This window comes from Carcharhinus amblyrhynchos, chromosome 2 (assembly GCF_965287045.1).
Source record: "Carcharhinus amblyrhynchos chromosome 2, sCarAmb.v2.hapA, whole genome shotgun sequence".
In the NCBI taxonomy this organism is placed as follows: domain Eukaryota; kingdom Metazoa; phylum Chordata; class Chondrichthyes; order Carcharhiniformes; family Carcharhinidae; genus Carcharhinus; species Carcharhinus amblyrhynchos.
The window spans coordinates 13,029,476-13,055,472 of NC_137325.1; the positions used below are offsets into that span (position 1 = coordinate 13,029,476).

The following is a 25,997-nucleotide window of genomic DNA, read 5'->3' on the forward strand; positions in this document are numbered from 1 at the left end:
ATCAAAGTTGATTAATTTAAACTAAACCTCACTTTATTTGTTCCCACAATGTGAAATTGGACAGAAATTCCCATCAAATATAATCAAAGAATGATACCACTCAGGAGGGCATTCAATCCATTGTGCCCGTGCTAGCTTTTTGGAGAAGCCTTTTTCCTATTGACCTTCAAGCATCTGCTTCAGTCACTCTTTCACAGTGCATTCCAGGTTAGCTTGCAGCGTAAAAAAAAATTCTCATTACTCTTAAATGGGGCTATATAATCCACAACAGAGATAAAATGTCATAAATAGGAAAGCAGAAACTGGAAAATTAAGTATCCGCAAGGCTCTTGGAAATAGTGAGATAGTGGAAACACAAGCCTGAGTTTTTCCAAACCAGAGAGTGAAAGGGGAATGCATTCCACCAACTCCAACAGGCCTGCTGCCATTTTACACTCAAGTGAGCTTTGATTGGCAGCAAGTGCAACTTCCCATTATCACCTGGAAGGAAGATTCCAATTAGATTGGCTGACATCTCTCCAACCCCTGCAAGGCACAGCACTGCAGTGACCAGAAAAGAAATTGTACTTGTGTGTTTGAAACATTGTCAGGACATGGAGGTGACTTATGTGATAGGGGTCTTAGGGATGGGGCAGGAGGTTTTTACAAGGTGGGGGTGCTTGGGTTATCGAAACGTAGGTCGGGAGCAGGGAAGAGAGGGATTTCTGGAGTTTTCCAATCCCTGAGTGAATGGTGCCCCAGGTCAAGAGAGTGCTTCTGATGGAGGTGCCATCCCTACATCGTCCTGCTCGAGATTGAGGGTGTTACATTTTCCTACTTCGCACCCTGAGCTATCCAGCACGTGCCAGCCTAAAATTAAGGCTGGGTGGGAAAAGGTCCTTGAATGGCCATTAAGTGGTCACTTAAGAGCCTTTATTGGGGTAAGAGTGGGCTTCCTGCCCAAAGGCCTGCCCACCCCACCATCACATCTGTCCATGCAATTTCATGCTTAATGTTCTTTATTTGGATTTTCATTTTGATAAATTGAGTCCAGTAGGAAATGTTAATATCCACTGGATAATTGACAAGTTGCCAAAATGCATTAAAGTTAATTCTGAGGATGAAGATGAATGTAAAATGCTTTTTTTTGCTTTCGGTCTCAATAGTTTCAATGTTTATAAATGAAATTGAACTGGGTGCTTTAGTAATATTAAATGTGCTGACTTCCTGGCCAAATGCTTTACAACATGAGCAGAGGAGAGTTGGACTATCCTCAAAAGAATTGGACCAATTACTTATGCTAGACTGAGATTTGGCAAATGAGTTTTAACATAAGTCAATGCAGTATAACATCTATAGCAACAGTTAGCATGTGGATAACAAGACTTCTCACTACAAGAGGTTGAAAAGGGAAATGAATTGGGATGATTACATCCTGGAAACATTCAGTCAATTGTTGATCAAAATGGGACACAGGAACAGTGTGAAGACATTGGGCTATGTCATCATGTTGGAAAACCATGAGCGAGATTCTTTGGTCTCCCAGCTGCGTGTTTCCTGCTGGGAGACTTGGCACATTGTTTGCTAGCGTTGGGATTCTCTGGTTCTGCCACTGTCAATGGGAATTCCTATTAAAGGCCTTGGTGATGTACTAGAAATCAACTGACGAAGATGAGCTTCCGGTTTTGAACTTTTTTAAATCAGTTGAAATATACCGAGAAGCGGAAAGCTGGCCAATTCATGGTCTCCTTGCCTTTCCTGAAATACAGTGTGGTTATCAAGATCCAAGCAGGAATCCTCATCTCAGTGGAACGTGTCTGTATTTGGAAACTTGAGAGGTTGAGACGAGATGGAAATCTCAAGGATCGATCCGGCTCTATTCTCCTCCACACTGAAACTCTATTGGTGAGAACCTCCAGGCATCTACTGGGACTAAGCTACACATGAGAGAGTGAGATGGACAGTGTTAAAACCTTGCAAACTTAGGATGGTTATATTGGGAAATCCCACCGGTAGCGGCAGGACCAGAAATTCCTGCCACTAGCGAATGGCATGCCATCTTGGCATACCTCTGTGACTGGATCCTGAACTTCCTATCTCACAGACCACAATCAGTAAGGATAGGCAACAACACCTCCTCCATGATAATCCTCAACACTGGTGCCCCACAAAGCTGTGTTCTCAACCTCTACTATACTCCCTATATACCTATGGCTGCGCAGCCAAAATCCCCTCCAATTCGATCTTTAAGTTTGCTGACAACACCACTATAGTGGGTTGGATCTCAAACAATGACAAGACAGAGCACAGGAATGAGATAGTGAATCTGGTCAACTGGTGAGGCAACAATAATCTCTCCCTCAATGTCAACAAAACAAAGGAGATTGTCATCAACTTCAGGAAGCCTAAAGGAGAACATGGCCCTGTCTACATCAATGGAGAAGAAGTAGAAAGGGTCAAGAGCTTCAAGATTTTAGGTGTCCAGATCACCAATAACCTTCCTGGTCCCCCCCGACGACACTATAGTTAAGCAAGCCCACCAATGCCTCTGTTTCTCAGAAGACTAAGGAAATTTAGCATGTCAGCTATGACCCTCACCAACTTTTACAGATGCACCATAGAAAGCATTCTTTCTGGTTGTATCACAGCTTGGTGTGGCTCCTGCTCTGCCTTAGATCGCAAGAAACTACGAAAGGTCATGAATGTAGCCCAATCCATCACACAAACCAGCCTCCCACCCATTGACTATCTACACTTCCTGCTGCCTTGGCAAAGCAGCCAATGTAATTAAGGACCCCATGCACTACTGACTCTTCCACCTTCTTCCTTTGTGAAAAAGATACAAAAGTCTTAGGTCACGTACCAACTGACCCAAGAACAGCTTCTTCCCAGCTGCTGTCAGACTTTTGAATGGACTCACCTTGCACTAAGTTGATCTTTCTCTACACCCTAGCTACAACTGTTTCCTTCTCTACGAATGGTTACGTTGTCTGTATACAGTGCAAGAAACAATACTTTTTACTGTATGTTAATATGTGAGACAATTATAAATCAAATCAAAATCAAAAATATCTCACTAATGAAAAAGTCAGTGATGGGAGGCTGGAGAATTCAGGCCTTTATCTTTCATAACATTTTTCTTTACCTGCCAATTGCTTGCCCAGACTGTGTGTGTCTATTGCATAGGTTAATGAGGAGCCTGAATCTGCCACTTTGTTCACCTTATCCCAATTTAAGATTGTCAGTTGAACTTGTGGTGTGGTGCATTTGTGTGCGCTATAGATCTAACATGTAACACCCTGTTCTTTGCAGACAGCAAGAGCATGTACACAGATTGTGCCTGTTTCAGCTCAACAAAATAAGATACAGCCATTCACAGGTTCATTCCTCAGCACAATGCCTTGACTAATCAGAGTCAAGCTGCCTGGTTTAAATTTCAAACAATGCTTGGCAGTTAACTATCAGTCAACATCAACAGGTACATGTACCATGGCAATGCCTCTATCAGAGTCCACTTGCCAACCAATCAGCAATCTGTTATACTGTATAAATTTGTTATTTCTACTGGCATTGGTATTCTTGTGAACTGTCCTGATGAGTGCAAGAAGAAATGCCTAAAAAAGTCAATATTACAGCAATACTCAAATTACAGGTAAATTTTATTCAAGAAACTTGAGAGAAATTAAACAGAAGTGCCCATCAAACAATGAATGCAGTAGATAAGGTTGAAGTAAACACACTATTTTATTGAGAAAATTAATACAGGACAGGAACATTTTTGTTCTCATAGGATGATGGATGTGGAACAGACTCCCACAACAGTTAATTTAGGGTCAGCTGCCACCTTCAAAAGCAGTTGTACTGTCACCTGTTGAGAAGGTAATTCAGGTCTACATTGATGTTAGCAGCACTCACTTTTGTTATTATAAGAGTAAGTGGTATGGGAGAGGAATTCATAATAATTATATATAGATTCTGGATGGAATAATATTGATTGACAGAATAGTATTTTCATTCTCTGAGTTTATTTTTTATCATAAATTCCATCACTGCTTAAACAACATTGCGATCCTTCAATAACTTTGAACTGATTGCCCTCCTCGTTCACATACCATGCCCAAAAAGGGGTGTTGGCGACAATGACATTCCATTTGATTAGTCCATGCTTGGTGAAGTACTGGAGTGGTTGCTATCGTCTTTAGCAGGCTGAGCAGGAAATTACCCCATTCTTACCACTTTCCATCAGGTGTAATGGAAGGATTTATAAGAAGATAATCAACTCATTTGGCCACATTATGAACACACCTTCCATGGCCTTCAAGCGGCCTCCTGAGTGGGACCTGAACCCAGAGTTTCGGGCCCAGAGGTAGGGACACCACCACTATGCCACAAGACTCCTTTGGACTGACAAAAGTAATTAAGTAAAAAGCACACAATAAAATTATTAATTTATTGAGGAAATAAATAACTTCAGGGCAATACTTTGTTGAACACAAGCTCATTGAGAACATTTTTAATCCCCCCAAAATTTCAAGGGTAGGACTTCTTCTGAACAAGAGGAACAGTTAATTTGAAAATTATACATTACATTTAGACAAAATAATACCTGAAATATTCTAAATTGCAGTAATTGCAGAGGTTGCTAATGTACATCCGACACATTCAGTTGAAGTAAGTTGAATAGAAGGAAACTTCAAATGAGTAATGTTAAACTCCAACGCTTACAGTTCACAAAATTCTTAAAACCTTCAATATCCTTGCAGCACCTTAATTATGTTTAATAAATTATTCATAAATTGCTCTTTTGTGGTGCAACTTGACCTATTCAAATATCTGGATCTTACCTTGTGAGTTTTACATTCATCAAGCATTGCTGTACTGTATCAGCCAGGCGCTGGTGAACTAAGGAATATCGAATGAATGCTCGTCCTTTCCCAAGGGAGGTTTTCAGCTTGAAAAATAAAAAGTGCCATTTAATTTAAGGGATACATAAAGACCACCCCACAGTGAAAAATGTAACAATACATTCATTGATGCTTACGAGGAACAACTTCAGAGTGCTTATCTTCTCGCATACACTCAAGAAAGTTGATGATCAGGGTACGTCTGTTGTCATGCACCATCTTCCCAGACAATAGGTGAGGGCAAAAAGAGGAAAAAAACTGTGCCCAATTTCAGAAACCCATTTCAACAATCAATTCTCCATTACTGCCATTCCTAACACCCCACCCTCATCCAATTTACCTTGACTCATTTTGAATTAAAAAAAAAATCCCTTTCACAAAAATGATCATGGTATTTGCTACAGTCACTGTTTCTGATAGGTTTTCACAGTCGACTGAATAAAAATAAAATTTTCCTAGGTTCTCCCATAGCTGTTTTGATGATTACTTTTGATTTCTGCCCTGTAGTTATTAGTTGACTGACCAATGGGAACAGGTTCTCCCAATTTTTTTTTACCAAAAATCACTCAATTTTGAACACCAGTATATAAACCTTCCTCTTGATTTTATCTGTTCCAATGGAAACAATGCAGTTCATCTAACCTCCTCATAACGAGTTGGCTCTGGTAGCATCCTAGCGAATTGCTGCACCCTCACTCTACATTTCTCACTGTTTCCGTTTCCACTTTTTTTTAAGAACCCAAATGGGCCTAAAAAAAGGAACTTCTCCAAAAGAGATGACAAGATATCAAAAATAATATCAATCCCAGAGATTACATACGTTCAGTACAGAATTTAATGCCCTCTCCCATTGCTGGTGAGGGCGTTAATCAAATGGAAGGGGGCAGGTGGGAACCCTCACTGCATTACTGCCTCCATCCCAATTAAGTCCATGGTGAGAAGGCCAGTGGACAGCTTTCCCACCCTCTTAATGCCCACTTAAATGTTTCATTCCACTAGCAATATGATTAACCCAACAGTGGGCAGGGAACTTGCCATGTGGGGAGCACGTCAAGTAAACAGTACATAAGAACATAAGAAATAGGAGCAGGAGTAGGCCATCTAGCCCTTCGAGCCTGCCCCGCCATTCAATAAGATCATGGCTGATCTGTCGTGTCTCAGTTCCACCTTCACGCCCTCTCCCCATAACCCTTAATCCCCTTGCCTATCAAAAACCTATCAACCCGCGTCTTAAATATATTTAGCGAGGCAGCCTCCACCACTTCAACGGGCAGAGAATTCCAGAGATTCACCACCCTTTGAGTGAAGAAGTTCCTCCTCAACTCCGTTCTAAACCGCACCCCCCCCCTTTATCTTGAGGCTGTGCCCTCTAGTCCTACTGTCCTTTCTGAGCGGGAAGAGCCTCTCCACCTCTATCCTATCCATCCCATTCATCATCTTATATGTCTCAATGAGATCTCCCCTCATTCTTCTAAACTCTAACGAGTACAAGCCTAGTTTATTCAGCCTCTCCTCATAGCTCAACCCCCTCAACTCCGGTATCAGCCTAGTAAACCTCCTCTGCGCTCCCTCCAAGGCCAAAATATCCTTGTGTAAGTGCGGCGACCAAAACTGCACACAGTACTCCAGCTGCGGCCTCACCAGTGCCCTGTACAGTTGCAGCAAGACCTCCCTACTTTTATATTCAATCCCCCTCGCTATGAAGGCCAGCATCTCATTCGCCTTCCTGACCACCTGCTGCACCTGCGGGCTGGGTTTTTGCGACTCATGCACAAGGGCCCCGAGGTCCCTCTGCAACGTCACCTGCTGCAGTTTTTCGCCATGTAAGTAATAGTCCTTCCTACCACTATTCCTACCAAAGTGGACAACTTCACACTTGCCAACATTAAATTCCATTTGCCAGTTCCTGGCCCATTCGCCCAGCCTATCTAGATCCTTCTGCAGACTTTCCACACCCTCCGCACAATTTGCCGTTCCACCAATCTTGGTGTCATCAGCAAATTTCAACACCATACACTCGGTTCCTTCCTCCAGATCATCTATATAAATGGTAAATAGCTGAGGCCCCAGCACCGGCCCCTGGGGCACTCCACTAGTCACCAGCCGCCAATCCAAATAGCACCCATTGACCCCCACTCTCTGCCTCCTATTTGACAGCCAATCCCCTATCCACGCTAACACCCTACCCCCAACTCCATGCCCCCTGACCTTCTGTAATAACCTCTTGTGCGGCACCTTATCAAACGCCTTCTGAAAATCAAGAAACACCACATCCACCGCCCTAGACACATCCTCATAGAACTCCAATAAATTCGTCAGACACGACTTCCCCTTAATGAAACCGTGCTGCATCTGCTCTCTCAAACAATTCTCCTCAAGATGCCTCGCTATTTTCTCCTTGATCACGGATTCTAACATCTTACCTACAACAGACGTTAAACTAACCGGCCTATAATTCCCTGCCTTTTGCCTGCCACCCTTCTTAAACAACGGCGAAACATTAGCCGTTTTCCAATCTTCCGGCACTTCCCCGGAATCCAGCGATGTTTGGAAAATAATCACCAAGGCATCCACTATCACCTCCGCCATTTCTTTCAGAACCCTTGGATGCATTCCATCCGGTCCTGGGGACTTGTCCACAAGCAGTCCCTCCAGTCTTTCGAGCACTGCCTCTCTAGTAACAATAATGTCATTCAGGCCCTCCACTCCTACCATCTTTCCATCGCTAACACCTAGCAAATTATTCACGTCCTCCTCCGTGAAGACCGAAACAAAAAAGTTATTCAAGGCCTCAGCCATTTCCCCATCCCCTACCACTAAGTCCCCCCTCTCATCCTCTAAGGGTCCAACGTTCACCCTAGTCAGCCTCTTCCTTTTTATATATTTATCAAAACTCTTGCTATCCTTTTTTATATTAAGCGCTAGCCCAGCTTCATAGTTTATCCTACCCTTCTTTATCAACTTCTTCGTCATTCTTTGTTGATATTTAAACCTCTCCCAATCCTCTTCTCGCCCACTACTCTTAGCTACTCTAAACGCATCTGCTTTCAATTTAACACTTTCCTTTAGCTCCTTCGTTATCCACGGCTGATTATCTCTCCTCCTACGATCCTTTTTAACCATCGGAATAAATTTCTGCTGAGCACCAAGAAAGATCTCCTTAAAGATCCTCCACTGTTCCTCAGCAGACCTACCTTCCAATGCGCTCCCCCAATCAACATTCGCCAATTCCTCTCTCATCCTATCGTACTCCCCTCTGTTCAAACAAAGGACATATGTCCGGGAACCCACTTTCTCCTCCTCCATCTGCATCAGAAACTCCACCATACAATGATCACTCTTCCCAAGAGGATCCTTTCACCACAAGGTCCCTAATTCTACCCGCCTCATTACATAACACCAGATCCAAGATAGCTCGCTCCCTCGTCGGCTCCAACACACACTGTTCAAGGAAACTATCCCGGCAGCATTCCAAGAACTCTTCCTCAAGCCCACTGCGTCCAACATGGGTCGACCAATCAATATGTAGATTGAAATCCCCCATAATTATCGCCGTTCCATTCCTGCATGCCGCATTTATTTGCGCGTTAACAGCCCGTCCCACCTCCAGATCATTATTTGGGAGCCTATAGACGACACCCACCAGCGTCTTTCTCTCTTTGCTGTTCTTAATCTCCACCCACAACAATTCCACTTTCTGCTCTTTGGCTCCTATATCATCCCTTACTACCACTCTGATGCTATCCTTAATCAGCAGAGCTACCCCCCTCCCCTTTTTCCTCCTGTCTATCCTTCCTAAACACTTGATACCCCTGTACATTCAGCTCCCAGTCCCTGTCACCTTGCAGCCACATCTCTGTAATGGCCACCAGATCATATCCATTTGTGTTGATCTGCGCCACCAGCTCATTCACTTTATCTGAATGCGCGAAGCATTCGGAATAAAGTGCCTTCATCCCAGCCTTCACCTGTACCCTATTTGCTGGAACACCACCAACCTTACTCACGCCCCCTATTCCCTTTATTATTGGGACATCCTTGGCCTCTTCCCTTACCTGTATCCTCTCCTTTACTTTCGACCCTGTAATTTCACCCATCCTCCCCCCCTCTAATTAGTTTAAAGCCCTATGTACAGTCCTATCTACATGATTCGCCAGGACTCTGGTCCCAGCACGGTTCAGACCAACCCCATCCCACCTGAACAGGTCCCACCTACCCCAATACTGGTGCCAATGCCCCATAAATTCAAACCCATTCCTCCCACACCAATCCCTGAGCCACCCATTCACTTCCTTAATCTTATCAATCCTATGCCCGTCTGCACACGGTTCAGGCAGTAGTCCAGAGATAACCACCTTGTCAGTTCTACTTTTTAATTCCATTCCCAGCTTTTCATACTCCCTCCCCAGATCCTCAGTTCACATTTTGCCTACGTCGTTGGCACCCACATGTACTACAACGACCGGGTTCTCACCCTCCCACTCCAGGTTCCTCTGCAGCCCAGATGCAACATCCCGGACCCGAGCACCAGGCAGACAACACACCCTTCTGTGCTCTTTGTCATTGTGACAAAGGACAGTGTCAATACCCTTAACCACACTATCACCAATTACTACTACGTTCCTTTTCACCTTCTCTTTGCCTATGTCCTGCGTCTGCATCACTGTACCGTGTGCAGTTTGCTCACCAACCTCACAGCCCTCGTTCTTGTCCACACTGGAAGCAAGAACCTCAAACCTGTTATACAGATTGAGAGGCTGAGGCATTTGGTTCCCACCCTCCTTCCTCCGGTCCCCACCCTCCTTCCTCCGGTCCCCACCCCCCTTCCTCCGGTCCCCACCCCCCCTTCCTCCGGTCCCCACCCCCCTTCCTCCTCTCAGCAGCCCCTTCCTGTTCCTGACCCTTAGAGTTAGTCAGTCTGGGGGGGGTGGATGTCTCTTGCACCCCATTATCAATGTCACCCTCCCTCCCCCTGATGAGCCTCAGTGTCTGTAGCTCAGAGGCCAGCTCATCTACTTTGAGCTGGAGCTCCTCCAGCAACCTGCACTTACTGCAGACATGGTCACTGGGAAGGACCCTGGGGTCCACCAGCTCCCACATCATACAGAAACAGCACATCACATGCCCCTCCATTATTCCCTGTAGTAACACTGAACAACGATTCAACGTGAACTTACCTGGCCCTTTTCTGCCAAGCCCTTTGATCCTAAGCCCTAGTAGCTCACTCTGCTTCCCTCTCACTCCGCTGCCCGCTGTCTACACCAGGCCTCCTTTTAAACCTGGCGCTGTTTTACGGGTTGCCTCCAAGCAACCTAGGGTCAGGGGAGGGGGGCCTCTTTGTTTAAATGTGACAGCGCCCACCCCTTTGGAGCTGCCCTCATTGCTGATCCCCCCCCCAGCCCCGCAACTTCTGCCACCACTCACCCGTGATCCTAGGCCTCGCGTGGGTTGAGTATCGGCAGCAAGCACTGCCTCCCCAGTGACCCTGCCATTCAACTGAGATGCCAGCCTCTGATTGGCAGGACTTCCACCCCGGGTCATTGATCCTGGCAAAGGCCTCCTGCTGTCCAGTGAAGTGCCTAACTGGCACTTACAGAGGGCATTCACTCACAGGTGACACAGGACTTGCACCAGCTTTCCAACTGGTGAACAAGGGCCCTCCTCCTCCCAGTCGCCCAATGGTGTCACATAGAACACTGGACATCATGTGAATGAACTCTCCCTCAATTTAGTTATGGTTAGATATACACATTTAGCTCTTTAATAATTACTATTAATGAGTTCAAGAGAAAATCATGATACTTGTTACTAGAAAGCACTGAGGGAAACAGGGAGAGGCTTGGGTTGTCTGAAAATGAGCCAGATTGATGCATCTAGTAGGATTTTCCTGTTTGTTAACATTATTAAGTTCTTGTTCCGCTATTTATTAAAGTCTGAAAACAAGGGGTGGGATTTTCTGGCTGTCCTTGCCAGCAGCAGAGGGTACAAACAATAGGAAAACACACTGACAGCGGTGGGACCGGAAGAATCTACCACCAACAGATGGTGGGCTGTCTCCGCAAAACACATAGCAGGGGGAGATGGAAAATTCTGCCTAAGGGCTTCCCTGCGTAAGAGTTAATTAAATGTTAAAAAATTCAGAACTAAAGGCACACTAATAAAGCTTAAACTGTAGCTTGAGGAACCATCACTTCAAAGTATTTATCAAACTCTATACTATTTGCCAGAAGTTCTCTTATTCGCAAATCCAGAACGGGAAGTTTGAACCAAAATGCAGAAGATAACCCATTGGTAAGTGATTAATCTCGACAATGTCACCTCCTTACCTCTGGGATAGACTTCACAAAGCGAATTCCATCATTAGCGCCTTTCACCTTGGCTAAACAATTGCAGAAATAATCCCAGTAGTCTTTCCTAGTGCCGAGAAAAGTAGTTTTTTCCTTCTGGTCAAACTTTAACAAAAGGCATGAATTAAAAAAATGTAAAAACCAAACCTTGCAATTGTACATGTGCTCCATGCACTACAAGGATGAAAACTTAAAACAGAGTCTTTCAGTATACAATTTTGATTTGATTTATTACTGTCAAATGTATTAGGATGCAGTGAAAAGTACTGTTTCTTGCATGCTATACAAACAAAGCATACTGTTCATAGAGAAGGTGAGAGTGCAGAATGTAGTGTTAGTCATAGCTAGGGTGTAGAGAAAGATCAACTTTGTGTGAGATAGGTCTGATGGTAGCAGGAAAGGAGCTGTTCTTGAGTCAATTGATACATGACCTCAGACTTTTGTATTTTTTGCCCGATGGAAGAAGGTGGAACAGAGTATATTTGGGGTGCGTGTGGTCCTTAAATATGCTGGCTGCTTTTCTGAGGTAGCAGGAAGAGTAGACAAAATCAATAATGGGAGGCTGGTTTGCATAATAGATTGGACTACATTCACGACTCTTTGTAGTTTCTTGCGGTCTTGGGCCAAGCAGGAGACATATCAAGCTGTGATACAACCAGAAAGAATGCTTTTCTATGGTGAGTCTGTAAAAGTTGGAGAGAGTCGTAGCTGACATGCCAAATTTACTTCAGAGAAAGTAGAGGCATTGGTGGGCTTTCTTAACAAAAGTGTTGGCATGTGGCGGGGGGAGAAACCAGGACAGGTTGTTGGTGATCTGGACACCGAAACCTGAAGTTCTCAATCCTTTCTACTTCATCCCCATTGATGTAGACAGGGGCAGACATTGATGTGGGAAACTGAGAGACAATTGTTGATTGTCCAAGTCACTGGATTCCATATTGATCTAGTTTCTTCTCAATCTTTTTTGCCTCATCAGATTACATGCAGCAAGAAGTCAGGAATGAAAAGATGTGTCCAGCTAGGCTTCAAGTGAAAGGGGTCAGGTTGATGGATAAACTGTTTTCTTCCTGTTTGTCAAATTTAAAATGTATTTGTATAAATAGGAGTTTTTTTTAAAACTGGAAGATGGCGAAGCCTGTCAATTCTGTCAGAGAGAAAGTTGTGAGGACTTTTGCTGAATTGAAAAGATTGGAAATGTTGGGTAGAGTGTAAACACTCGAGAATGATTTAAAGTGATCTAGCTAAGCAATAAGACAATAAATTTGGGCTAGCTTGGTGTGTTCTTCATTTTGTATTATTACATGAAAATAAGTTATACAGAATGAATTAAGCGAGTCCAGTCACTACAGCTGTTCTACATGTGCATCTTACTTAAGTATTTGTAGCTGACCTCAATTCACCAAATACATGCTCAGGTCTGCCTTAAGGCTGAGATAAAAATACATTTAAGAGACAAATATCCAGTCCACAGTGAGATTATGCTATGCTAGGGAAACACGGGGATATAACTAGAGATAACTGCCACTAAAAGCAGATGCACAGTAACAGCTTTTCTGGATGCTATAGGTGGCCAGTGAGGTCCAAAATGGCAACTGCAGGACACATGCCAGTTTGTGGCTGGACTCTCTTTCAGTGAGGGCATTAGCAGGCATGATGGGCATCTACCAGGAAAATGCCAAATAGGCAGGCAAGATGGGAGTCTACCAGAAGAATGCTGGATAGGCAGATCATGAAGTAAATCAGCATGTAATACAATTTGGCGCTTCCAATAAATCAGTGTTTGCCAACTCCATAAAAATGAAAGCAATGACGAAATTGACAAATATCAACAAACCAGAGAAGGTATTTGGGGTAGTCCCTAATTTGGTTCAACATATTTTTATTGAATTAGCTCTCACTTACCCAGACCGTGTTGTTATCACAATCCAGATTCTGTACAGATGATGATAAACTTTTATTTTTATTGTAATCATTCTTAACTGTCCAGGCTTTACTTTATTGTAATAAAACTGACCTATCAAGCCAAGTTTTTTTAAACACTTTACCCTGAATAAAGAGCAGTATTAAGTTCCTCAAAAAAATACATTGCAGGAGTTTAGAGGCTGATTTTAATTTTGTTTTTGTGCCAGCAGTGCTGGATTATTGTAGTAATATTTTAGTATTAAATAAAATACCAACCATCTGAATTACATTTTATCACTGATAAGCAAATCAAACAGAATAATGATATCATCATAGGAACATATGTATTAGGTGCAGAAGTTGGCAAATTCAGTCCTTTGAACCTGCTCTGCCATTCAATCAGATCACGGCTGACCTCTCCCTGGTCTCAAATCCACTTTCTTAACTGTTCTCCATATCCCTTTAATCTTTTTTCAAGAATCAGAAATATATCTATCTCCTTCTTGAAACCATTTAATGAATTAGACTCCACCATGCTATGGGGCAGCAAGTTCCACAAATTCACCACCCTCTGCGATAAGTATTTCTTCCTCATCTCAGTTTTAAATCTACCACCTCTCAACCTATATCTGTGGCCTCTAGTTCAAGATTTCCCCATAACAGGAAATATTTGGTCTATGCCTACTCTGTCAATCCTTCTTAGAATTTTATATACCTCGATCAGATCCCCTCTCATCCTTCTGAACTCCAGGGCGTACAAGCCCAAACTGTTTAATCTATGTTGATAATACAAAGCTGACAGTAAAAATTCCTGCCTTCTAGGTTCCTCTTACCTGTAGGAGGTACTCTAATTTTAAGCAGCATTTGTGCAGGTTGGTGCTATCATCAGTGACTGGCTCACCATTTTCCTTGTATTCTCGATTTAACTCTGAAATCGCATCTACAAAACCAACAAATGTGACATCATCTCAAAATGATATATAACATGCTAACAATAATACTAAAATATTGACATCTATCAGTTTTATTCATCAACATCTATCAGTTCTAAACAGAACACCTTTCCATTCTTGCTCTCATTTACTACACCAGTTTCTCATCACTAGTTGCTAAGATCAGCACTCAGAGCTTGACACCAGCCAGGACAAAGCAGCCCGCTTGACTGGCATCCCATCCACAAACATTCACTCCTTCCATCACAGATGAACAGTGGCATCAGTGTGTACCATCTGCAAAGAAACACTGCAGGAATTCACCAAGGCTCCAAGGTAGCACCTTACAAATCCATAACCGGTACTTTCTAGAAGGACAACTTCCACCATCTGGAAGTTCCCCTCTAAGCCATTTACCATCCTGACTTGGAAATATATTGCCGTTCCTTCGCTGTCATCGGGTCAAAATCCTGGAACTCCCTTCCTAACACGGTGTAGGTACACCCACAGTGCTATGGACTGCAGAGGTTCAAGAAGGCAGTTCACCACCATCAGCTTTACAAAGGCAATTAGGGTTGGGCAATACTTGTTGGCCCGGGCAATGATGGCCTATCCCCATAAACAAATACATTTTATACAAATACTCAAAAGATAATTAATCATTTACATTGCATTCTGGTTGGGTAAAGCACTAACTTAAGACCTTACAGTGCAGACATCCAGATGCCCCATCAGTAATTACTTGATGCACAACCTTAAAACCCTTTTCTCCATTTTATCAGGATGATACCAACAAATATTTTACTTTAACTGTGATACTCCACCGACACCTTTCATCTAATTCACACAGTCGCCACAAGAGGAAAAACAAAAGAAGGAAATACCTCTGAAGTTCAGCTCCTTCCTATTAATGTTGGAATCCTGTCACAATGAAGTGCATTACTAGTTGTAGGTGAGATGAGCTATTACTAATTGGGGAAAGGTTTGGGCATTATTCTCCATGGGGGAGAGAAAAGGGGAGTCTATGTTCTCAGAATAATGTGAACGAGCCTATATTAAAAGAAAGACTGGCTCCAAATTCCTCCTTTACTCAGTAAATGAGCAGCAAATTATAACACAAATAACCACTATCCCTGCCATAAGAAGCCAGCCTTAAAGATGATGGAGAGGCATTCTGCCTTTATCATAAACGGTGCTGAGGTGAGGTGTTGAGTGAAAGGAACAGCTGAATGACTGAACACATTATCAGTTGCCGTGACAGCCCTGTGAAACACCACAAACTTTCTCAACTTTTTATCTGTTTAATCTCAAGGGAACAATGTTCACCCATTCTTGGCTTGGTACTTTGCTTCACTGTACATCTGAACCAGAGTAGGCAGTGTTGCAACTCGGAAAGCCAGATAGTGAAGGATAGAACATTATAGCCTCATCTTAATGCACTAATAAGCTTTTATTTACCAAGACACATATGCTTGGAGACCTGCATACACACACACATACTCTCTTTTTCTAGATCAATATCCATTACCTCCTTCAATTGCTCTACCAGTTTGTACAGACTTTCACAGACTAATTTCTAAGTTTTCCCCTCTTACTTCAATCCCATTCAACACAGATGCATTTCCAATTATTCACGTTCATCACTGTACAAAAGTGAAGAGGCAGGACATTTCATTAATGAACTTAAATCAGGCTCCCAGGAGTCAGGAATCTGAGCAGTAAAAGTGAATGGGGAGTTGCTAATGCAGGAAGGTAAATGCCCTTTTTAGCCACTCCTTTTGGGCCAGATTGAGCAGCTGTCCTTCTACAGACCCTCAACCTCCCTCCATTGATTGTTGCCTCTCTCTCCTCATAACCAACTTCACCACACTCTCCTCATCAACCCTTCTAGTCCTGATGTCCTCTCTTTTACCTGTCACCACTGGAGTTTTACCTTTTCCCCTCTCCCAGAGATCATGCAAAGATGTGCAGGTTAGGTTGATTGGCCATGATAAATTGCCCCTTAGTGTCGGGGGATTAGTAGGATAAATATGTGGGGCTACAGGGATGGGACCTAGGTGGGATTGTTGTTGGTGCAGGCTTGGCAGGCCAGATGGGTTCCTTCTGCACTGTATGATCCACAAGGGTCCCTGTTTATGGTCTCCTGCCGCTGGATTTCCCTTCTGGTTGTCCTCCAGTGTAAATGTGGCAATCTGCCGGCCTCTTCTACACCCACAACAGAAGTAGCTGGGCAATTGTTTGCGGCTCTCCAGATCATCGAGCAATCAACAAAGTAAGACTGAGTGATTATAGAGACAGAACTGGAAATGAATAGAAAATGTTTCCGCACACACACTTCCAACAGAGGTTGGGACAAAGGTGGGCACCCATCTTTAGAAATCTTAGGACCAGGCTGGGGATATATTAGTTAATTCAAGGTCCACTAGGGATTGAACTTGATGCATATTGTTCAGCTAGTTATAAAGGTACATCTACTGAACAATACAGCAGCTGGCAATGAAAAGATAGTCAGTCCCCTTCACTGCTTGGAGTTCATGAGTGTAGCCTCCCCTGACGAGAACCAGAGTTTCTCTTTGGGTTGTAAAGATTGGATAGGATATTGCCAGTGTCACTATCATTATCACAAGTCACTTCTGTGACTGGCCAAGGAGGATCTACTCAACAAAGTAGCCTGTTAAACTTTAAACTGTTTCCTTAACAGTAGAGGTGCAGAAGCACTGACAGCTTCAAGAAAAACTAAATATTTGCCCATCATCGAGTGATATACTCAATGACAACATTGAAAGAGTATGTTCTCTATTCATTTATAATTCATATAGATGGGAAGCAAATCTAAGAATCCTTACCTTTTAGGTCTCGAATTATTCTTTGGATCTGACTTTCTCCAACAGACACTGCCATCATAAAGGTTTCAACTCAAAGAGTCTATAACCTGCTTGATTGAAAATACTTGTGTGTTATAAAAAATATTATCATAACCATTGAGCAACTAGTTGCAGAGTAAAACAATGTGAATGGCATGCTATCTGCTGCCAGGCATGCTGAATGATTTCTCATCCATATTACTGATGTGTAGTTTGTCCATTTAGGGAGACACAGACAACACAAAAAAATTAGGGACGGTATCCCTTTACTTCACATGGCCATAGGATATTTTGCTAATTCTGTGCCACAGATTTAAAAGGAGAAGCTGTAGGGTGATCTAATTGAGGTCTTTAAAAGTACGAAGGGGTTTGATAACATAGATGCTAAGGTGTCTCCACCTGTGCGTGTGTTCAAAACTGAGGTTCATAAATACAAGATATAATTAAGTCAATAAAAACTTAAGGAGCAGGCTCTTACACAGAGTGGTTAGAATGTGGAACCTAGAACCACAAGGAGTAGTTGAGGTGAATAACAACGTTGAACGAAGAGGAAGTTCTATAAGTAAATGACGGAAAAAGAAACAGAAGGGCTCATTGATAGACTTAGATGAAGCATTGTGAGAGAAGGCAGATGTGAAACTTTGAACACCAACATAGATCAGCTGGGTTTAAATGGCCTGTTTCTGTTCTGCAAATTCCACATAATTGTATCAATATTCAGCAAAGTTTCACACACACATGTACACAAATCTTTGAATGTGGTTGAACATGTTAATCATACTGTTTAAAGAATGTATCAAAGATCCTTGACTTTTTAAGAGGCTTAGAATAAAAAAAGCACAGCAGCTATACTAATTTTTTATAAATGACTGGTTAGACCTCAACTGGAATACTGTGTCAAATTCTGGGTGCCACTCTTTAGGAGTGCAGGTGTTGGAGAGGGAGCAGTAGGTATTTGCCACAATGGTACCAGGGATGATTGACTTTGGTTGTGTTAAGAGACTAAAGGAGGAAGAGTTATTTATTGTCTTGCACAGAACAAGTGTTCATGGATCCCACCTCCTTCTCGGTACCACTGGCAGTCATGCCTCCTGCTGTCTAGGTCCTAGTTCCAGAATTTGCGCCAAAACAAATTTCTCCACCACCCTCAACTTCTTAAAGGCTCCACTTAAATCTTAGAAAAAATATTTGGTCCCCAATCTTAAGGTCCCTTTTTTAACTCAGTGTCAAATTTTGTCTGATGACACTCCTGTGGACTATCGAGATGTTTCACTGTATTAACATCAAAATATAAATACAAGTTGTTGAGAGGGTTACAGGAGACATTCTAAATGTTCAATGTTTTTGATGGAATAGTTAGAGGAAAACTGTTTCCAGTAGCAGGAAAATTGATAATCTGAGGATATAGACTAAAGGTAACTGCAAAAAACAGGCAGGCGAGATGTTGGAAAATGTGAAGACATTCTTTTTCACAGAGCTGTTATGATCTGGGTAGTGGAGGCAGATTCAATGCTGACTTTCAACAGGTGGTTGAATAAAAACAGAAAATGCAGGTCAGGCAGCATCTGTGGAGAGACATACGGCAGAATTTTCCCATCCTGCCTGCCAGAGGAATTGTAGCACGTGGTGGGGGACGGGCTATGCAAAAGTCCATTGACCTCAGGTGGGATTTTCCAGTCTTGGGGGCAAGTGTGACCAGAAAATCTGTCTCACAGAGTTACGGTTTTGAGGCCCGATATGATTCTTCCTTGCTGAGTGAAAAGGGTTCTCTCTGATCAGATGTTGCCAAACCGTCTGAGCCCTGCCATCACTTTCTGTTTTCATTCCAGATTTCCAGCATCTGGGGTATTTGATTTCACTTTAGGGCACTTGATAAACTGGTTGATGTAAAGGGGAAGTGTGCCAGATAAGGGCAGGAATGAGGAACTAATCTATCAGGGAGCCCACACAGATGGGCCGAATGGCCAGCTGGGGGGTCTGATTCTGGTGGTCAGGTTCCATCACCACAGGCCCCAATTCTCACACCCAGCGTGTAGGCCTCACTCTTACTTCCTTGACAGTTGTTCATGCCCCATCAGGAAGATGCCAGATCACAAACCTGGAAAGGGGAAAAAGAAGGGGCAAGAGGGGAGCCATTAGTGCGCTCTGACTCAGACACCTGCGGCCTCCCTGCTCGGGATGCTCATCACTTACCACCCCCAGCCGCCCCTACCATCACCGCATCAGGCCGCGCTGCAACCCAACATGAACCCAGCCTGCTGAGCGGCACGCCAGGCAACCAATCAACACGGGGGGTCTCGGCGCCGCCTGCGGGGATTCACCCAATCAGCCGGCGGGCTGGGCTGGGGGGGGCGGGATTGTTGACCTGTCAAGTTAGTGTGTGGCGGCGCTGTCAACAATGGGCCGTCAGCTGACCGGCCGGGCGCTCGTGCTGTGATTGACAGGCCCGGGGCTGCAAACACATTGTTGAGCGCGAGCCCCGGGCGCGAGCCTGTCAATCACAGCGCGAGCCACGGGCGCGAGCCTGTCAATCACAGCGCGAGCCCCGGGCGCGAGCCTGTCAATCACAGCGCGAGCCCCGGGCGCGAGCCTGTCAATCACAGCGCCCGGGCGCGAGCCTGTCAATCACAGCGCCCGGGCGCGAGCCTGTCAATCATAGCGCCAGCCCTGCACCCAGGCCTATCAGTCACAGCGCGAACCCCAGGCCCGGGCCTCTCAATCACAGCGCCAGCCCCGGGCCCGGGCCTGCCCATCAAAGTGCCTGCTCAGGCCTGGACCTGTCAGTCGGAGCGCCAGTCTTGGGCCCAGGTCTGTCAATCACAGGGCAGCAAGAACCAGCCACCGTCAGCCTGGCCTCTTCTGTTGTAAACATGTCCAGGTATATTATAACTACAAACTTAACTTGTTCCTCTGGGTGATCTGGGACACAGTAAGACGTCTGACAGCACCAGGTTTAAGTCCAACCGATTTATTTGACAGTAAACTCGCAAGCTTTCAGTGTTTGCCCCTTCGTCAGGCGAATGGAGAGTTCTGGCCTCCATTCGCCTGACGAAGGGGCAAACCCCGAAAGCTTGCGAGTTTACGATCAAATAAAGCGGTTGGACTTAAACCTGGTGTTGTCAGACTTCTTACTGTGTTTACCCCAGTCCAACACTGGCATCTCCACATCATGATCTGGGACACTCCAGAATCCACTGGGGACAGAACACAGTTGGCACAGCAGTTAGCACTGCTGCCTCACAGCGCCAGGAACCTGGGTTCAATTCCAGCCTTGTGTCACTGTTTTTGCGGAGTTTGCATGTTCTCTCCGTGTCTGCTTAGGTTTCCTCCGGGTGCTCCGATTTCCTTACACAGACAAAAAGATGTGCTGGTTAGGTGGATTGGCCATGCTAAATTCTCCCTCAATGTTCCCAAACAGGTGCCGGACTGTATCGACATTTATGTGCACGCAATAAACACCAATCTGACTGATTTTCTTTGCTGTAATAATGTGATAAAGAGTGGTGCCAATAAAAACCATTGGTTTCTGTAATTGACCCTGTCTCTTGCACCATTGCTTGTTGATATATGTGGGTGCTGGAGTAACCCTTCTGATAACTTGTTGAACTGTCTAATTAATCCTGACTTTCCAGTATCCGTCACTACCTTGGGAGGATCAGCATTAAGATGGCGCAGATAGATCACATCCTCCTAATGCTCCGACTCATTCTCCTCATCTCCAAAACCATAATTTCCTCAGGTTACTGACTCTGCTATTGCCATCCTCAGTCGGGACTCCTGAGTGTTTCTATTTATATTGTGCATTGACGATAATCTGGATTTCCCATTTCCTCAAACTTTTAATTCAACACCCAGCAGCTCTCAGGCACCTTTTAGCTACTTCCCTATTTGACTTTTTTCTCATACACTCCTAAACAGATTGCTCTGATACGTGCACAGATGTTTCGATGATTAATATAGCACTACTCAATGGTTTGCAAGCAAAAGCTCTCAATTGACAGTTGTAGTTACTTTAATTCTCCGGTACTTATGTTCTATCATTTCCTTCTTTAGCCCGATCTCATTTTCCACAGTGTGGAACCACAATAACATATTTGTACAGATGTCTTCCCTATCTCTAATGCTTCTAAGATTTGACCATTCTCGTATTTAGGCACGTTACATACAGTTCATCCACTTTAGCTATTATTGTGATCAGCGTCTTAGCTGCCTGTACTTCACCATCTTATACTTTCTCCTCATAGTGATGGATCACAGTTGGATTCCTCCTCACTCATGTTGCTTAGCTGTTGATAAGTAAGTTCATGACTTATACTGAACTAATTTCCTCCCTTAGGAGTTAGGTTAGGACCCTTCATAACCTGAAGAGATTATGCTATGGCTACTTTGCCTAGTCCTGCCACCCATCACAAATTCTTTCAGGGTTTGCTTTGTCAGGAACACTTTGTTCTTTTTATAATCAACAATTTGAGTTGTCAACTCCATGAGACATAACAAGGCTTCATTGTAATATTGGAACATCACACAATATTCAAGGAAAAATGACCAGAATCAAGGTTAGTATAACCCAGTCCATGTGAAATGCTGGGAACAGGAGAGGTCCAAAGTCACTTGAGTCCAGGCTTTCATTGCTGGTCAGGGTTTCTCCCTGGCAAAGTCTTAGAATAGAATAGAATAGAAACCTTACAGTACAGAAAGAGGCCATTTGGCCCATTGAGTCTGCAGTGACCACAATCCCACCCTATTTCTTTAATTCCATATATTTACCCTGCTAATCCCCTGACGTTAGGGCTAATTTAATATGGCCAATCAACCTAACCCACACATGTTTGCAGTATGGGAGGAAACTGGAGCACCCAGAGGAAACCCATGCAGACAGGGAGAAACCCACAGTGACAGTGAAGTTTGCACATTCTCCCCATGTCAGCACGGGTTTCTTTCGGGTGCTCCGGTCTCAGTTCTGTAATTATCCTACTCAAGGCTTCATTGTGCACTCACATCTTGGAAAGCTCCACAGCTTTTCCTTTCAATGCCTCTTATTTCCATTCAACTAGTTCTTCAGCCCTTGTACCTCTTGGTTTTCTCTTGGAATGTTGAACATTGCTTAGTCTTTTTTGCCAATGATTCTTCAGTTTGTTCAGAGTGAAGTCAAATTCACTTTGCTTCTCTTCATAATTTTCCAGAGGAATAAACATTGACCTGAGCGACACTTGCAACATGTGAAGGCCCTTCACCTGGTCTTCCTATTCTTTCCAAAGCTTAGTTGTTTCTTGAGTTTTATTTTAATTCGACAGAGTCTCCTTGAGTTTCTTTTGCTGTTCTTCCATTCTGTTGTTCACAGCCTCCATTTATTCATGGTAATGAAGGATTAATTACTTTGTTCGTATTTAGGATAGATAGTGGTATAGTGATTCGGTGCCTGGACTAATAAATACAGTGATCCAGCCTAGTGCTATGGGGACATGGGTTCAATTCCTTCCATGGCAGTTGGTAGAATTAAACTTCAATTGATAATTCTGTGAATGAAAGCTAGTCATAGTAAAAAGGGTAAAGAAAAAGATCATCTTGAAGGACAAGCAGCTGTTCTTTCAGCTGTTTATTTTCTTTTTGACTATTTGCCAACTCATTTTTTTTTGCTGCTGTTGCTGAATTAGTATTCAACATCTTTCTTACTTCTCCATATCTTTTCCAAGGTTTCTTATTGATTTTTCAAAGAGATCTTCAAGGCTGTAACTTCTTTGAGTGCTTGTCTGCCTGCTATTGTGCTTGGCTGTACTCTTTTACAACGCTTTCCTGTAGAATTGTTTCATTTCATTTTTGTTCCTGTGGGGTTATCTCAGATGGCTTCACTTTGCTCACTGCCATCTGCACATTCCACACTGCAGCCAGCTGTTACAGTTTGGGTACTCATGATATGGAGATGCCAGCATTGGACTGAGGTGGGCACGGTAAGAACCTGGTGTTGTGAGACTTCTTATTAGTCTGTGTACTGTGTCAGCATGTTCAAAACGTTATATACTTTCAGCCTTTTGTCTTTTAAGCCTTTTCTTTCTTCTGTACTAAACTCTTTGACTTATGCAGTTCATAGCACTGATATCATCAACCACATCTTGTGGTTTGCTTGAGTATTGTCTCCTGAGGTCCGATGTCTCCCTCACCCTGGGTCTTCTGTCTCCTTCACTCTGGAGTCTCCTGCCTCTCTTGCTCTGGGATCTCCTCAATCCTTGGGATGTTCTTGACCTTCTTTTGATGTCTACTGTTGCCACAACTTGGAGTTTAAAATAAAGGCAAAATACTGCAGATGCTGGAATCCGAAACAAAAACAGAAAATGCTGGAAAATCTCAGCAGGTCTGACAGCATCTGTGGAGAGAAAACAAAGCCAACATTTCACGTCAGCACACCTGACATTTTCCAGCATTTTCTACTTTTGTGTTGGAGTTTAAAGTACTTGTCAAGCGTTTTAATATCTCACCAAATGTGGTTGAGGATTCATTTATACCTTGTTGTATAGGTACTTTATCCACACATATGGCAAACAAATATAGAAACTTATTAACTTGTGCTCCTTCTGATTCTTTACTTAATCCTAATGTGTACATTATAATCTAAAAATTCCCTTTTTCCAATCTCAGTTCTGGTTTAGAGCTTTAGGTGATAGTGGATGCCTTGGTGGTTATTTTCCAGACGTCGCTGGATTCCGGGGAAGTGCCGGATGATTGGAAAACGGCTAATGTTACGCCGTTGTTTAAGAAGGGTGCCAGGCAAAAGGCGGGGAATTATAGGCCGGTTAGTTTAACGTCAGTTGTAGGTAAAATGTTAGAATCTGTCATTAAGGAGGAAATTGCGAGGCATCTTGAAGGGAATTGCTTGATAGAGCAGACGCAGCACGGTTTCATTAAAGGGAAGTCGTGTCTGACAAATTTACTGGCGTTCTATGAGGATGTGTCTAGGGCAGTGGATAGAGGAGAGCCGGTGGATGTGGTCATTCTTGATTTTCAGAAGGCGTTTGACAAGGTACCTCACAAGAGGTTATTGCAGAAGGTCGAGGGACATGGAGTTGGGGGTAGGGTGTTAGCGTGGATAGAGGATTGGTTGTCAAATAGGAGGCAGAGAGTAGGGGTCAACGGGTGCTATTCGGATTGGCGGTTGGTGACTAGTGGAGTGCCCCAGGGGTCGGTGCTGGGGCCTCAGCTTTTTACCATTTATATAGATGATCTGGAGGAGGGAACCGAGTGTAGGGTGTCGAAATTTGCTAATGACACCAAGATTGGTGGAATGGCAAATTGTGCGGAGGGTGTGGAGAGTCTGCAGAAGGATCTAGATAGGCTGGGCGAATGGGCCAGGAAATGGCAAATGGAATTTAATGTTGGCAAGTGTGAGGTGGTCCACTTTGGTAGGAATAATGGTAGGAAGGATTATTACTTACGTGGCGAAAAACTGCAGCAGGCGACGGTGCAGAGGGACCTCGGGGTCCTTGTGCATGAGTCGCAAAAACCCAGCTTGCAGGTGCAGCAGGTGGTCAGGAAGGCGAATGGGATGCTGGCCTTCATAGCGAGGGGGATTGAATATAAAAGTAGGGAGGTCTTGCTGCAGCTGTATAGGGCATTGGTGAGGCCGCAGCTGGAGTACAGTGTGCAGTTTTGGGCGCCGCACCTGCGCAAAGATATTTTGGCCTTGGAGGGAGTGCAGAGGAGGTTTACTAGGCTGATACCGGAGTTGAGGGGGTTGAGCTATGAGGAGAGGCTGAATAAACTAGGCTTGTACTCGTTAGAGTTTAGAAGAATGAGGGGAAATCTCATTGAGACGTATAAGATGATGAATGGGATGGATAGGATAGAGGTGGAGAGACTCTACCCGCTCAAAAAAGACAGTAGGACTAGGGGGCACAGCCTCAAGATAAAGCGGGGGCGGTTTAGAACGGAGTTGAGGAGGAACTTCTTCACTCAAAGGGTGGTGAATCTCTGGAATTCTCTGCCCATTGAAGTGGTGGAGGCTGCCTCGCTAAATATTTTTAAGACGCGGGTTGATGGGTTTTTGATAAGAGAGGGGATTGAGGGTTATGGGGAGAGGGCGGGAAAGTGGAACTGAGCCACGACAGATCAGCCATGATCTTATTGAATGGCGGGGCAGGCTCGAAGGGCTAGATGGCCTACTCCTGCTCCTATTTCTTATGTTCTTATGTTCTTAACCAAAATGGGTTAGCCTTCTAATTTTCCATCCATGGCCATTTAATTTTTTTAGTGGTTATTGCTCTAAGTCCCATTGCCCTTTTAAGAATATCTGTGTGGGAACCACTTGTTATCTCTCTTCAACTTGGTTTTGTGTCTCCCAATTTTTCTTTTCCCTTATTTTCCTGGAACTTTGTTGAATATCAGTGGGAAGAGGGTAACCAGGGAAAGAGTAAGGCCCATTAGGCACCGAGAGGGTAGTCTGTGTGTGGAGTCAGAGAACATTGGTAGGATGCTAAACGAGTATTTCACATCTGTCATATGCCTTCAGGTCTTCAACACAGTTGTCAAGTTACATATTAGCATCGACAAAAAGCTGTTTAGCCCTCCTTGCCTGAGATCCAAAGCAAAGGTGTTCCAAATCCTCATTATAGAGTTGCGCTCTGCTAATGATGCTGTTTTATCACTCCATACAGAGAAACACCTTCAGTGATGAAGGGACAGTACACCTGCAATGAGTTTCGTTTGGCAGTCAGCATCATGAAGACAAATGTCATGGACCAGGATGTTGCTATACTGCCATCTATCAGTAATGACAATGTGACGATGGAGATTATTGATAGCTTCATACATCCAGGCTCCACAATCATCAGCAACCTTTCACTTAATGCTGAAATCAACACATGCTTTGCAAAAGCCGCAGCTGTTATGTCTAAGCTGAAAAAGAGAGTGCCGAGCAAAGCAACCTGACCAAGAACACCAAACTGTGAGTTTATCAAGCCCTCATCCTCAGTACAGTTGTCCACAGTGGTGAGATCTGGATAATCTATGGTGAGCAGGTTTCCACCTTCGCTGTCACAGCATCACTTCGCTTGATAAGGCCACCAACTCAGAACTAAT

General features: G+C 43.9%; 2 protein-coding genes across 9 annotated transcripts in view; one reads left to right on the top strand and one right to left on the bottom strand.

The window, feature by feature from the left end:
- The window catches only part of fyco1a (FYVE and coiled-coil domain autophagy adaptor 1a), a 152,156-nt gene extending 132,967 nt beyond the window's left edge, over positions 1-19,189 (bottom strand). For 2 of the 4 annotated variants that reach the window (XR_013888544.1, XM_080202378.1), the window contains exons 1-5: positions 19,122-19,189; positions 16,911-16,996; positions 13,966-14,072; positions 11,210-11,335; positions 4,824-4,930 (exon numbers count right to left, since the gene is read on the bottom strand). Coding sequence is in view for 3 of the 4 variants with exons in the window: in XM_080202378.1 (XP_080058504.1) it covers positions 4,824-4,930; positions 11,210-11,335; positions 13,966-14,072; positions 16,911-16,968 (398 nt within the window). In the remaining variant the exon portion in view is untranslated. Of the gene's footprint in view, positions 1-4,823; positions 4,931-11,209; positions 11,336-13,965; positions 14,073-16,910; positions 17,000-19,026; positions 19,082-19,121 lie in introns of those variants that run through there. The other 2 variants (XM_080202387.1, XM_080202396.1) reach the window with 2 other exon arrangements.
- Positions 19,190-19,611: 422 nt separating this feature from the next.
- LOC145360261 (C-C chemokine receptor type 4-like) overlaps positions 19,612-25,997 on the top strand; it is a 37,218-nt gene continuing 30,832 nt past the window's right edge. For 2 of the 5 annotated variants that reach the window (XM_080215365.1, XM_080215383.1), the window contains exons 1-2: positions 19,612-19,806; positions 25,574-25,863. The gene's annotated coding sequence lies outside the window, so the exon portion shown is untranslated. Of the gene's footprint in view, positions 19,807-25,573; positions 25,929-25,997 lie in introns of all 5 variants that reach the window. The other 3 variants (XM_080215375.1, XM_080215402.1, XM_080215354.1) reach the window with 2 other exon arrangements.